The 14,293-nt window shown below is 43.4% G+C and overlaps 1 protein-coding gene across 4 annotated transcripts in view; it reads left to right on the forward strand.

The window, feature by feature from the left end:
- Positions 1,170–14,293, forward strand: part of PPP4R4 (protein phosphatase 4 regulatory subunit 4) — a 110,776-nt gene continuing 97,652 nt past the window's right edge. For 2 of the 4 annotated variants that reach the window (XM_021099655.1, XM_021099656.1), the window contains exons 1-2: positions 1,182–1,466; positions 2,970–3,043. In XM_021099655.1, the coding sequence (XP_020955314.1) occupies positions 1,347–1,466; positions 2,970–3,043 (194 nt within the window). In that variant the 5' untranslated portion in view covers positions 1,182–1,346. Of the gene's footprint in view, positions 1,467–2,969; positions 3,044–14,293 lie in introns of all 4 variants that reach the window. The other 2 variants (XM_021099663.1, XM_021099657.1) reach the window with 2 other exon arrangements.

Consider the following 14,293-nt stretch of genomic DNA (forward strand, 5'->3'; position numbering starts at 1 on the left):
TTAATGAACTCCTGGCATATATATATCTCCAGATAGATCTCCAAGATATGTTGAGGGAAAAACAAGAAACAGAATCCGTTATCACAGTAGCATTCATGTCTATTAAAAAATAGTTAAACTAAAAACAGTATATTTCCATGATATATACATGTACTGGAACATAGCTTAAACGAGAGAGGGTGCATATGGGGTGGGGAGTGGTAGAGAAATGGGAGCGTGCAGAGGGAATGAACATACCAGAATGACATAAAAAAGAGATGGGCCTTGCTCACTCTTAAGAGCTGAAGAGTATTATCAACAAAACGCTAGTCCCTGAGGTCCAAAATAATCGCCCCAATCCCCTCCCTATCGCTTCCTACTCTTAACACAATCAAACGCAACCAACTCAACGTGGCTGCTTAGAGTTGGCCTCTTCCTCTCTACCTTGCCAAGCACTCGGTTTCCCGCACTTCAAGCTCTACTCCGACTGCATGCACGTCCTACAACCAAAACACGCCCAGGCTTCAATCCGAAAGGGGCTTACTCTTACTTCTTTTGGAAAAGTCTTAAGATTCAGTTTAACTCCTCTCAGGGAATCCTGTAATGCCGGCGGTCTTTCCCTCAATGCTAGCTCCTCCCAGACGGCACTCCCTAGTACTCCCCTCTCCATCAATCCAGCACACACCAAGTTCTATTTACTTATTTTGGGTACACACCGCTCCCCCAAGGCTAGAGCAGAGTTACGGTGGTCTCCGCATCCACAACTAGAGCGCTGGGGAGGGCGGCCCCAGGAATAACTGCACGGTTAGGTGACCCTAACAAGTTAAGCAAGATCCCAGTCCACCTCCCTCTCCTTTTTTCCCCTCGTACTGGTACACCACCAACCCCGGACCGGGTTACCGACCCCAGCCCACCCCCACCGGCTGCAGGAGGTGGAAGTCTCTGCGCACGCGCCACAGCTGGGGCGCGCGCTCGACCGGGGGCGGGGCGAGGGGGAGGGGAGAGCAGAGAGGTGAGGGTTGCGGAGGGGGCCACTGCGACGTTGCGTGGCAGTTGCGTCCCGCCCGCCGGCCGGCAGAGCCCGGGAGGGGGCGGGGCTGAGGCGGGCACCGCCCCCGCTCCGGCCCCGCCCCCGTAGCTCGCCCGCGCGCCTCGCCCCGCCCCCTCGCCTAGGCCGCCCCGCCCCTCGCCTAGGCCGCCCCGCCCCCCTCGGCGGCCGTGCTCCTTCTCCCGCCGCCCGCTTGCCTCCCGCCCGGCTCTCGCAGCCGAAAGCGGGAGAAAGTCCTGCTGGTGGGCGGCCGTGGGGCTGCGCACGTCCGGCATCCCGGGGTCGCTCCGGCCCGGCCGGCGAGGGGGCCCGGCGGTCCATGCATCCGCCGCCGCCGCTCGCCGCCGCGATGGATTTCAGTCAGAACAGCCTGTTCGGCTACATGGAGGACCTGCAGGAGCTCACCATCATCGAGAGGCCGGTCCGCCGGAGCCTCAAGGTGCGCCCCGGGGTGGAGGAACTGCCCGCAGGGCGCCCGGCGGCTTGCCCCTGCCCCGACCCCCGCCCCTCCGCTCCCCGAGGCGGCCCGGGACCCTCTTGGAGTCCTCCTGCCCCCCCAGTCCTCCTTCAGTCCCCGGTCCCCGTGTTACCCTAACATGGCCCCTCTCGGGTCCCCTTCCTCGACGCCCCCCGGGCTCCCCCAGCCTGGACCCCCCGACCCCGAGGGACGGGCACCCGGGGCCCGCCCGCGACCCCTCGGACGCCCTCGGTTCTCTAATTCCCCCGGCCCAGCTGGCCCTGGGCCCTTTCCCCAACCCGTCCCTCTAGGAACGGCCAGCCGAGCCCCTGACATTCGGACCAGCCCCGCGCCGTCCCTCTCGTACAGCCAGGGCCCCTCGGTTGCAGCCCCTCTTCCCGCGTCCCTGCGGTAGCTGCCCCTCGCAGTCGCAGCCGCAGCCAGCTCAGCCTGGGTCCTTTCCTTGCCTCCCCGCTTTGGCTCCCTGGTACTGCTGCCTGGGTTCTGGCCCCAGTCCCATTCCTCAGTCAACACGGCCCCGACTCTTGCCCCTGCCTCTTCCAGAGATACGCCAGATCCCATCCCCCCTCCGCCCCCATCAGAGCAAGCCCAGGTTCCCCAGTGACCCCTTCACTCCCAACTAGCACCCATACTAGAGTCGTCCGACCATGGGTCTTCAAAGCTTTCGCGACCCTTTGTCCCCATCCTGAGTCACCACGCGTCCTCTCCTCCCAGCCCCTCTAGGACTCTAGCTGGGACCCTGCTCCCCAGCCCCCTTAAGGGAGTCAACCTTCACTAGCCCCCCACCCCCACCTCCCACTAGCTCCCCCACCCCGCAGAGTCATCTTCCTCCCAGAGGCCCCAACCCTTCACTGCTGGTAAACCTAGTTGACAGGACCCGACCTCCCTCCCGCCCCCCGCCGCAACACACAGACACACAGACACGCATCCACTTAATAAGTCCTTCAGCTCTTTTCAGTCTCACCTGCCACAATAGCTGGAATCTTTGATTTCCTTCCAGTTCCAGAGTTTAGTCCCTTCCCCACCCAACCCCCCTCCAGATTTCGTCTTTCTCATCCTCACTCGGCTGCAGCCTTCATTCCCCCTTTTAGCATTTCCTGGGCTAGAAAATGCTGGCAAAACAGTCTTGGGATAGTAGAGATTAAAAGTATGTATATATTTTATATATGCACATAAAATTGATTTCAGCACGGTTCTGAAGCCACAATGTCATTCTCCAGCTTCAGTCTAGAAGCTGGAAGAGTAAAGCAAGGAAAAAAAAAAAAAAGCCCCAAACCCCCAAACTCCACCACCTAAACCCAATAATTAGAGAAGCCTGTGGTTTGAGCTCGTCAGACCCTTGATTAGTTTTCAATGACAGTGCTTAATTGTGAAACTTTTTCATTAGTCTCTACTCATATAGGGTCCCTGGAGGCAAGACTGATCAGATGTTTGTGTGCATAATTTGTATTTTACACTTGACAGACACCAGAAGAAATAGAAAGACTGACAGTTGATGAAGACCTCAGTGATATTGAAAGGGCTGTTTATCTGCTCAGGTACTTCATAAAGTCTTTTGGTGATAATTGCTGCTCTTTTCCTGGGGCGGCATCCACGAGTGACTTCTGAAATGCCCTGTTACTGTTATGTTCAGATTTACTTAACCACTTGACCAGAGTACTTTTTGCATGCATAGCACTTAATGGTGTTAGGAATTAAGATTTAGATATGGATTTATAACGTTGAAAATGAAAATCAAATCACCCAACTGAGAGAATATTGTTTGAGGAGGAGGAGCAGAACAACTGATGGTTTGAGTTGAATCTCATTTAAAAATTTTTGCAGCTTTGGTTCTCACTTAAGATCCAATAAATTTAGATGAGACTTAAGACTATCCAAGTGATTCATTTTAAGTGAATTGTAGAGTATGATTTTCTATGCTATTTACTGAACAGAAAAAAAATCCACAAATAGGGTAGTTCAATTTTTTTCTTCAGCTTATCCTGTTTATATTACTTCTGCTAAGTGAGCTTTATAGTTTTGCCTGAGAGATTTAAACATTTAATTGAGCCTATTCTCACTTAAATTTCATCTCACAAGCTCTACAGAATTGCTTAAGGCTAATGGCTTTTACATATATTTACAAGATTTCTCTCAACTCTCTTAAAAACTGTATTGTGGATTTTGCTTCTTAAAAGCTAAGGTGACCCATTAATGAACAGATCTAAAAAACTTAAATAGAAATTTTCTCAAGGTATTTTGTCTACATTGTTTTAGAATTTTCGTTGAACTTGCACAATTTTTTGGTCCCTTTTTTGGCTAGTTTTCTCTTTAGTTTTTCAGAACCTGGTGGTGGTTACCTCCTGGAATATTTGTCATCCTTGTTTCCTTAGCTCAGGTCTGCGTTGCCAGTTTCAGTTTCTTGTTCTTTCTGGCTTTATAGATCAGGTTTCTGGTCCCATGTGAGTCAGTGAATGACCCTGTTTTTTTTTTTTTTTTTTTTTTTTAAAAAACCTCTTTCCTTGACTTCCATTTTCTTAATTATTTACAGCCTATTAGTGACATTTTGGGTTCTGTTCCTATTTTAGTCAGAATTTTAGCATGCTTACAATTTGGACATTTTCTTCAATAATTCTGCTATGTAAAACTGTTTCCGGATCATGGCCTTTATGTTGCTGATATTTCCCCATCTCTTTTGTGATTTATCATCATTTCTACTTACTTATTGAAAAGAGAATGTTTTATTTATGTATGTATTAGCGGCATATGGTTTTGGCATTTACATAGAGAATACTCTGTTTAACCTGTTCTGGTAATTTTTTGCATTACATGTGAAGGCTTTCTTCCTTAGGGATTAACACATCCAACATGGTGAACAGTAGCTGTAAACACCTGCCTTTCCCCACAGTTCTTTTGTTTGGAGTAGGTAGACAGTTGGTGAAAATTAGGATAAGTTTCTTTTAACATAAAGCAATTAATAATTTGAAGGCAGTGCCTCCTTACTCCTACTGAAGCGTCGCTGTATAAATGCTGGCTTATGGTTAAGAAATGAAGAGTCTTGCTCTACTTACTGGTGACAGCAGATACTTTATTCTAGATATCAGTGACAAGGCTTCTTTTTTAGGATAGCTTATTCTCTATTTTGCTTTTATTGTTAGCGAACCAGGTCATCTTAAGTGGTCTGTATTTCTCGGACACAGAACATAAGTTTCATCCAGTTCTGAAACTGACAAAGCCCTTACAGAGACAGACTGGTCCTTTCATTCTTAGGCAAGAGAGTTTTAAAACAGATCTGATTATCTCCTTTATTTCTTGTGGCTCATCTACCTTGAAGGAGGTTTGCAAGGTGACTCTGAAGGCAAACACTAGTTTGGTTGTGCATAGGTTCTCAAGCTGAGTTCTTCTTTTGTGTTCCTCTCATCTCACCACCTCCTGGGGGAAAGTGGGATTTCACCCTTAGGCCAGCTTCTGAAGGGTTCTTTCTTCCCTGGGATTCAGGAGAGGGTATGGGCTTGTCTTAAGGACGGATGGACGTGTTCCAAATTTTGCTGCCATTGAAGCCTCCTGTGTTCTCCTGTATCGAGCCTTCTCATTGAAATGTAGTTTGTTCCTTTTAAAAAAATTAGTACTTCCAGATGCTGTAGAACCTCGTGCTGAGTCCTGTTTTTTTTTTTTTTTTTTTTCCTCTGTGATTTTCAGGTTTATTTTGAGTGCTTTATCTTTTCTTCTGTATTGGATATTTAACGTCCAGATTTTTCTTTTTTGCTTCTGACTGTCAGATTTGTTTCTTTAGCTCTCTTACTTGGTATGGTAAATCTATTTTGGAAGAGTATGTTACATTAGAATTCAGAGTCAGATATGTAAGCATCAGGAGGAAATGCTTTTGGTGGAGGTTCTGCTGGAATTTAAATTGAACCTAATATCTACAAAAGCAGGATATGCAGAGTACTGCCATCCAGTGAAAACCAGATTACACTGTTCATTGTCTTACCCTAAACTATGGCAGATCAATTATTAATGCTGTTTTCATGATTGAGCTTAGAACATTATGGTATTTGAAGATCTGACACAGATGATTTTGTGGCTTTGCATAAATATGATGATGTTATACCCATCTGCGGCATTTAGCGCTGAAGCAAAACAACTTCCCTAGTAGTCACAGCTTGTGGCTTAGTCAAAACCATATCACAGTATCATCTTCTTGTTCTCTCCCTTCTTTGTGATTATGGCATATAGTTTAGGAGTGTACTTAAAACGTGTGAATAATTTTCTTAGAGAAGCGTCCTAAATTTATACTGTATACTGTGCTTTCATGAGGTAAGTCTTTGCTCACTTATCTCCCACTGCCTGCCAGATAAATTCTAGACCCTTAACCTTGGCATTAGTGACTCCATGTAACTGTACAGTGGGACATCCCACCAGGCCCTTAACTTTTTTTTTTTTAATGAGTTCATGGAGATGTAGTTCATATACCATATGGTGGTTTACCCATTTAAAGTGTACAGTGCAGTGGCATTTTTAGTGTATGCAGAGTTGTGTATCCATCACCACAATCAATTCTAGAACATTGTCTTCACCCCCCCCCAACAAAGAAACGGGGTACCTATTAGCAGTCACTCCTCACTTCTCTATCTTCCCAGCTTTGGGGAACCACTAGTCTACTTTCTTTCTCTATGGGTTTGCCTATTCTGGCGTGTTATGTACATAAGTTATACAGTATGTGGCCTTTTGTGACTGATGTCACTTAGTATAATGTTTTCATCCATGCGTAGAAGTGTCAGTAACTGGTTTCTTTTTATTGCTGAGTCGTACTCCATCGCGGAGGCACGGCCCATTTTGCTTGTTCATGCATCAGGTGATGGACACTTGGGCTGTCGCCCCTCAGTCCTTCACTTTTGAAGCAGTCATGCCACCCTCTTCACTGTTGGCCCAGATACATTACGTTCCTCCTTAACTCAGCTTTTCCCCATCCTGGAATACCTTTCATTCTACCTCTCCAACCTCTTCCGTCCCCAGGGTCTGGCTGTAGTCTGGCATCTTTTGTAAGGCCCTCCCTACTTGGTGAAACCACATGGATCTCTGGCTTCTTTGAGCTCCTGTTACCACTTAGTGGCTGTATCCCTCAGCTATCCATTAATCACTGCTCTGTATTCCTTAACACGTGTGTGTGTGTGTGTATTTTCTTTAACAGACTATAAGCTCTTAGAGGGCAAGCTGTGTGTTTTATGTTGTTGCTCTTTCAATTCTTTCTTGTTCTGTACTGTGATTTAAATACATACCTCTGAATGGAATAAAGTGTATTTATTTTAAGATGCCCAAAACGCCAGACGAATTAAGCAACTCCTGACTTTTTTGTGTTGTGGGCAATAGAGTCAGACAGATTTAGGTTATGTCTATTCTGCCAGTTATTATCTGTGTGACCCTGGGCAAGTTACTCATGGTTGTTAAACCCTGGTTTTCTCATCCGTAAAGTGGAAATAATAGTTCTTGTTTCTCAAGGTGGTTGTATTACGTGTAGAGCCCCAGACACCAAATAGGTACCCAGTTAATGTTCATTTCCCTGTTTTCTTTGCCGTGTCCCCAGTTCCCTACTGCTTAGGTGCTCGATGTATATTTCAAACTTTTAAAAGAAGATAGCAGTATTAATTTTGCTTTCCAATAATTTAAAAAAGCAATGAGCAAGTCACACGTATCAACTGAAGTTTGTGATAGATAACTGTTATCTTGCTTTGCTAATAGTATTTAGCAGAATCTTCACATATTGTAATTATTTTAAATGAATGATAAGGTCAGCCTGTTTAAGCAATATTTGTTGTTTATATTTTGCATTAAATGTGTTGATTGGTTAATGTTGCTTTTATTTTGCTTACTTTTTTTTTTTTTTTTTTTGGTCTTTTTGCCATTTCTTGGGCTGCTCCGCGGCATATGGAGGTTCCCAGGCTAGGGGTTGAATCAGAGCTGTAGCCACCGGCCTACTCCAGAGCCACAGCAACGAGGGATCCAAGCCACGTCTGCAACCTACACCACAGCTCATGGCAACGCCGGATCGTTAACCCACTGAGCAAGGGCAGGGATCGAACCCGCAACCTCATGGTTCCTAGTCGGATTGGTTAACCACTGCGCCACGACGGGAACTCCTTGCTTACTTTTACAGTCACTTTAAAACTACTTATTCTTTGCACTGTGAATTTTAAAACATTTTTTACTTTGCATTTTAAGGACAGTCAGATGAAGCACATCTTTAATTAGCAACTTTCCCCCTTTTCTCCCCCCCCCCAAGGAGTCAGTGCTCCCCTAGTGATACCACAGAGTAAGAATGCTGCAGCCAAATCTGCAAATAAACAAAGTGCTGTGAACTATGGCTGTTGCTAATCACACATCTGGAAACTTGCATTCAGGACTAGTACAGGGTAGCAGTGAGGTCGGGAGGAAGGACTCTGGTGATTAGCTCTGCTCTGGGCTAGCTTTGTTTTAGCTTTAAAATTACCTGTCCTGTTTGCGAGGCAAGGGGGAAAAGTTGTGTGAAAACCTCCTTTGAATGCTTTTATTTCTAAGATCTGTGTTCCCACACTACTTTCGCCTTTGCTACTGTCTTGATTGCTTTCTTTTTCTTTTGACGCCTTCTGCCATTTAGTACTGTTTTGGTGAGGTGGAGCGCATGGGGGGAGGGGTGGGAGTGGGTCTTGGGTAGCCAGTAATGCGGGCTCATTTTCTTGAATGTTGAGCAGGAGAGGCGCATCACCATTTTCAGTTCCTCGCAACTGGGATGAATAGTTGGTTAGTTAATCCCCCAAAATTGGAATCATAAAAATGATACATACCTTCAGTATTTCATTTAGTGTAAAAAAAATTATGTTTGTTTGCCAATCTTTAACACTAGGTGCACCAATTTTTGAGCATGGTTCTGCTTAATATAGTTCATAATCCTTTTTCTTTTCTTTCTTCTTCTTTTTTTTTTGTGTGTGTTTTGTTTTTTGGTCTTTCTAGGGCCACACCTGTGGCATATGAAAGTTGCCAGGCTAGGGGGCGACTCGGAGCTATAGCTGCCAGCCTACACCACATCCACGACAAGGCCGGATCCGAGCTGATCTGCAACCTACACCACATCTCACGGCAACACTGGATTCTTAATCCACTGAGCGAGGCCGGGGATTGAACCTGCGTCCTCACTGATACTAGTCAGATTCGTTTCTGCTGAGCCATGATGGGAACTCCTATAATCCTTTTTCTTCCATAAATACCCCATGATGCATTTACTGTGTCAAGTTCAGGTTTTTTTTTTAAGTTGAGTGGGAATTTAAAGATGCTTAATGAAGAAGTCTTGAAGGCCTGTCTTAGATTGTGAAGATTTTCTACTCATCTTTTGCAAGTTGTCTTATTCTTCCTAATTCATCACAGTTTTCTTTGGCAACTTATCTTTATTGAGTTTTTCTAAAAACTTAGTTGTCATGGAAACGACTCTCTTTGCATTCATATGTTTATGTAATATTTAATTAAATTATGTAATTGCAGTATCAAGTCAATTAGGATAAACTGGTTGGAGAACAAACACAGCTGACTCTTTGTTACCACTCACCTGGTCAGAGTGGAAGCATGTGGTCCTTTTAGAGCGTAGCCTGTTAGCTCTAAGCTTTCAGCTTGCCTTTGGCAGGGAAGTGCAGTGCGTTGCTTAACTGGGAGAGTCTTTTACACTTGATCTTAGCCAAAAGGCGGAGAAGCGATGGGTGAGTCTTTTAATACCTTGTTGATAGAGACACTGGCCCTTTTCAGAGCACGCAATGCAACAGCCATGCATACCCATAATATATCTCTCGTCTCTGCATTGAGTTTGCTCCATAGTCTGGTCTGCTCTTCCTTCACCATATTCTAAAAAAGAAATTAATGGATCAGGAATCTCAGTTAAAGCGGTACTCTCATAAACATATGCTTTGTTTTTTAAAACAAATTTTGGAACATAGGTGGAAATGAGCACACATAAATATACAGCTTGTTATAGTTTCACAAGTTAAAAAACACCATGTGGAGTTCCCGTCATGGCGCAGTGGTTAACGAATCCGACTAGGAACCATGAGGTTGCGGGTTCGGTCCCTGCCCTTGCTCAGTGGGTTAATGATCCGGCGTTGCCGTGAGCTGTGGTGTAGGTTGCAGACGTGGCTCGGATCCTGTGTTGCTGTGGCTCTGGCGTAGGCCGGTGGCTACAGCTCTGATTTGACCCCTAGCCTGGGAACCTGCATATGCCACGGGAGCGGCCCAAGAAATGGCAAAAAGACAAAAAAAAACAAACAAAAAAACCCACCATGTAACCAGCACCAGATTAATAGGATATAATGTGTTGTATTAGCCTAGTAGCCACCCTTGTACCTTCATTCAGTGTCCTCCATCTTCTGCAAAAGCTAAGTACTATCCTAACTTCTCACACCATAGATTGATTTGCCTGGTTTTGAACTCTATTGACTGTGCTCTTTTGTGTTTAGCTTCTTTTGCTCAACTTTTTGTTTATTTATTTATTTAAATTACTCAAATGAATTTATCACATCTGTAGTTGTATAATGATCATAACAACCTGATTTCACAGGATTTCCATCCCATAGCCCAAGCACATCCTCCCACCCCCCAAACTGTCTCCTCCAGAGACCATAAGTTTTTCAATGTCTGTGAGTCAGCATCTGTTCTGCAGAGATGTTCAGTCTGTCCTTTTTTCATATTCTTCATGTCAGTGAAAGCATTTGATGTTGGTGTCTCATTGTATGGCTGGCTTCACTTAGCATGATAGTTTCTAGGTCCATCCATGTTGCTAAAAATGCCGGTATTTTTTTCTTTTTAATGGCTGAGTAATATTCCATTGTGTATATGTACCACATCTTCTGGATCCACTCCTCTGTTGATGGACATTTAGGTTGTTTCCATGTCTTGGCTATTGTAAATAGTGCTGCAATGAACATTGGAGTACATGTGTCTTTGCGAGTCGTGGTTTTCTCTGGATAGATGCCCAGGAGTGGGATTGCTGGGTCAAATGGTAGTTCTATGTTTAGTTTTCTGAGGAGTCTCTATACTGCTTTCCACAGTGGTTGCACCAATTTACAATCCCACCAAAGTGTAATAGGGTTCCTTTTTCTCCACACCCTCTCCAGCACTTATTGTTTGTAGACTTTTGGATGATGGCCATTCTGGCTGGTGTAAGGTGGTACCTCATCGTGGTTTTGATTTGCATCTCTCTAATAATGAGTGATGTTGAACATCTTTTCATGTGTTTCTTGGCCATCTGTATGTCTTCTTTGGAGAACTGTCTGTTTAGATCTTCTGCCCATTTTTGGATGGGGTTGTTTGTTTTTTTGGTATGGAGCTGCAGAAGTTGTTTATAAATTTTGGAGATTAATCCCTTGTCCATCAATTCACTTGCAAAGATTTTCTCCCATTCCGTGGGTTGTCTTTTTGTGTTGTTTAGGGTTTCCTTTGCTGTGCAGAAACTTTTTAGTTTCATTAGGTCCCATTTGTTTATTTTTCTTTTTATTGTCAATACTCTAAGAGGTGGATCTGAGAAGATGTTGCTGTCATTTATGTCGGAGAGTGTTTGGCCTATGTTTTCCTCTAAGAGTTTGATAGTGTCTGGTCTTATATCTAGGTCTTGAATCCATTTGGAGTTTATTTTTGTGTATGGTGTTAGGGAGTGTTCTAATTTCATTCTTTTCCATATGGCTGTCCCGTTTTCCCAGCACCACTTATTGAACAAGCTGTCCTTTCTCCATTGTATATCCTTGCCTCCTTTGTCATAGATGAGTTGGCTGTAGGTGTGTGGGTTGAATTCTGGGCTTTCTATCCTGTTCCACTGATCTCTATTTCTGTCTTTGTGTCAGTATGTGGTTTTGATGATTGTTGCTTTGTAGTATAGTCTGAAGTCCAGGAGCCTGATTCTTCCAGCTCCATTTTTCTTTTTCAGGATGTCTTTGGCTATTCTGGGTCTTATGTGCTTCCAAACAAACTTTTTTTTTTTTTTTTTTTAATATTTTGTTCCAGTTCTGTGAAAAATGTCCTTGGTAATTTGATAGGGATTGTATTGAATCTGTAGATTGCCTCAGGTAGTATAGTCATTTTGATAATATTAACTCTTCCAATCCACGAGCATGGTATATCTTTCCATCTATTTGTGTCATCTTTGATTTCTTTCATCAGTGGCTTGTAGTTTTCAGAGTACAGGTCTTTTGTCTCTTTAGGAAGGTTTACGCCTAGGTATTTTATTCTTTTGGATGTGATGGTAAATGGGATTGCTTCCCTAATTTCCTTTTCTGCTCTTTCATTGTTAGTGTATGGAAATGCTGTCGATTTCTGTGTATTAATTTTGTATCCTGCGACTTTGCCAAATTCGTGGATGAGCTCTAACAGTTTTCTGGTAGAGTCTTTAGGATTCTCTAGGTACAGTATCATGTCGTCTGCAAATAGCGATAGTTTTACTTCTTCCTTTCCAATTTGGATTCCTTTTATTTTTTTTACTTCTTTGATTGCTGTGGCTAGGACTTCCAAAACCATGTTGAAGAGTAGTGGCAGTAGCGGGCATCCTTGTCTTGTTCCTGATCTCAGCAGGAATTCTTTCTTTCAGCTTTTCACCATTGAGAATGATGTTTGCTGTGGGTTTGTTGTATATGGCTTTATCATGTTGAGGTAAGTTCCCGTTATGCCCACTTTCTGAAGGGTTTTTATCAGAAATGGGTGTTGGATTTTGTCAAAGGCTTTTTCCGCATCTATGGAGAGGATCGTATGGTTTTGATTCTTCAGTTTGTTAATGTGGTGTATCACACTGATGGATTTGCGGATATTGAAGAACCCTTGCATCCCTGGGTTAAATCCCACTTGATCATGATGTATAATCCTTGCTCAACTTTTTAAAAAAGAGTTTTGTCCATATTGTTGCCTGGAGAAATAGATGGTTCATTCTCATTCCGGTATAGTTTTCCATTATGTGGATATACCATATTATTTATTCTTCTCTTGGTGGATGTTGTCTTATTTTCAGGTTTTGGCTATTATGAGTCATGCCGCTCTGAACAGTCTTGTACAAGTCTTTTGGTGGATATGTGTATGCATTTCTTTTAGGTATCTTCATAGTAGTAGCATTGTTGGTCATAGCATATGCATATGTCCAGCTTAGAAGATACGACTCAACAGTTTGCCAAAGTGCTTGTACGAGTTTATACTTCTATCAGCAGTACATGAGTGGTTCCACTCTACATTTTTTAGGAAACAAAAGTGACAAACTTTCTACTACCTAATTTTCTAGTATATCAATAATAAACTGCCTACCTAAAACCACAGAATTTTCTGTTATTCTGTGTATGATTTACTTATAGCCTATAACTTTTTTCTTTTCCTGTGAGAGAGTTTCTATAACACTTTACAATTAGTTTTTTATTCTGCTGGACTGCTTGGTTAGAAGACTCTTGGTTAGAAGGTCTTCTTTAGGAATACCCCTCTAGTTGCTGTGCTTTCAATGATTCCAAGCGGTCCTATTTTTTAAAAAATTGCCAAAGAGTTATCATCCAGTGTGAAGACGATGCACACATCGCCTGCCTTTCTACCTAGAAATGGGAGGCCTCTTCACTTTCATGTTCTCAGATAAGGCGGATCACCGTGTCACACACGAAGAGGACTGCACAGTGAATTCCACCTCTGTCTCCCAGATTCCTCAAGTCCTTAGCGACCCCTGAATTCTCTATTTTGGAAAAGTACTAGGTCTCTGAATGTAAGGGGAGATAATTTCCCACCTCCTTTTCCTTACCTTTTGTTACGAGAATAACGATGGGAGGCATCTGTTTCTTTCTTTCTTTCTTTTTTCTTTCTTTCTTTCTTTTTCCTGTTTACTGAAGCTTCAGAAGGCTTTCACTGTGACATCAGTAGAAAGCAGACTGCTCTCATGGGATCTGTAGGAAAAGCTGAAAAATAAAAAGTAAACTCTTTTTTTTTTTTTTTCGATAAAAGTGACCCATATAATGTCATTGGGGAGACCTCAAGTTTAATAGTATTTAGCAAGAACTCTGGTGATTAGCTCTGCCACGGGCTAGCTTTGTTTTAGCTTTAAAAATACGTGTCCTGTTTGCTAGGCAAGTGGGAAAAGTTGTGTGAAAACCTCCTTGTTAACTATAGCTGTTTGATAACCTATTTAAAATACCTACAGAGTTCCTGTCGTGGTGCAGTGGTTAACGAATCTGACTAGGAATCATGAGGTTGCGGGTTCGATCCCTGGCCTTGCTCAGTGGGTTAGGATCTGGTGTTGCTGTGAGCTGTGGTGTAGGTTGCAGACGTGGCTCGGATCCCACATTGCTGCGGCTGTGGTGTAGGCCGGCAGCTACAGCTCTGATTCGACCCCTAGCCTGGGAACCTCCATGTGCTGCCTGAGCGGCCCTAGGAAAGGCAAAAAGACAAAACAAAAAAACAAAACAAAACAAAAACAAAAAAACCCCAGAAAAAACAACCAAAAAAAACTGCAAGTTTCTCTGATAAACACTATCATAAGTAACCCTAAAACGAATGCTTGTATAAAGATTTGAATAAAATATGGGTTAAGTGAAATAACTGCAGTGTTAACTATATTGTAGCATATGTCTGTATGTGTATATTTATTTTCTTGATCAATTAGTTCATACTGACACTTGAGACGTGACACACAGGGAGATTGAGTTTTGTCCCAAAACATAGCTAATGAGCTCCAAGTAAAAGTTTGGTGTTGTATTGCTTGGCTTCCAATCTTGTTGTATAGTGGTTTCTTAGTAGTCACATTATGACAACACGTAAGAGTTGACTGTACCAAGTGGTAAAAG

Source organism: Sus scrofa, chromosome 7, assembly GCF_000003025.6.
Source record: "Sus scrofa isolate TJ Tabasco breed Duroc chromosome 7, Sscrofa11.1, whole genome shotgun sequence".
NCBI lineage: Eukaryota > Metazoa > Chordata > Mammalia > Artiodactyla > Suidae > Sus > Sus scrofa.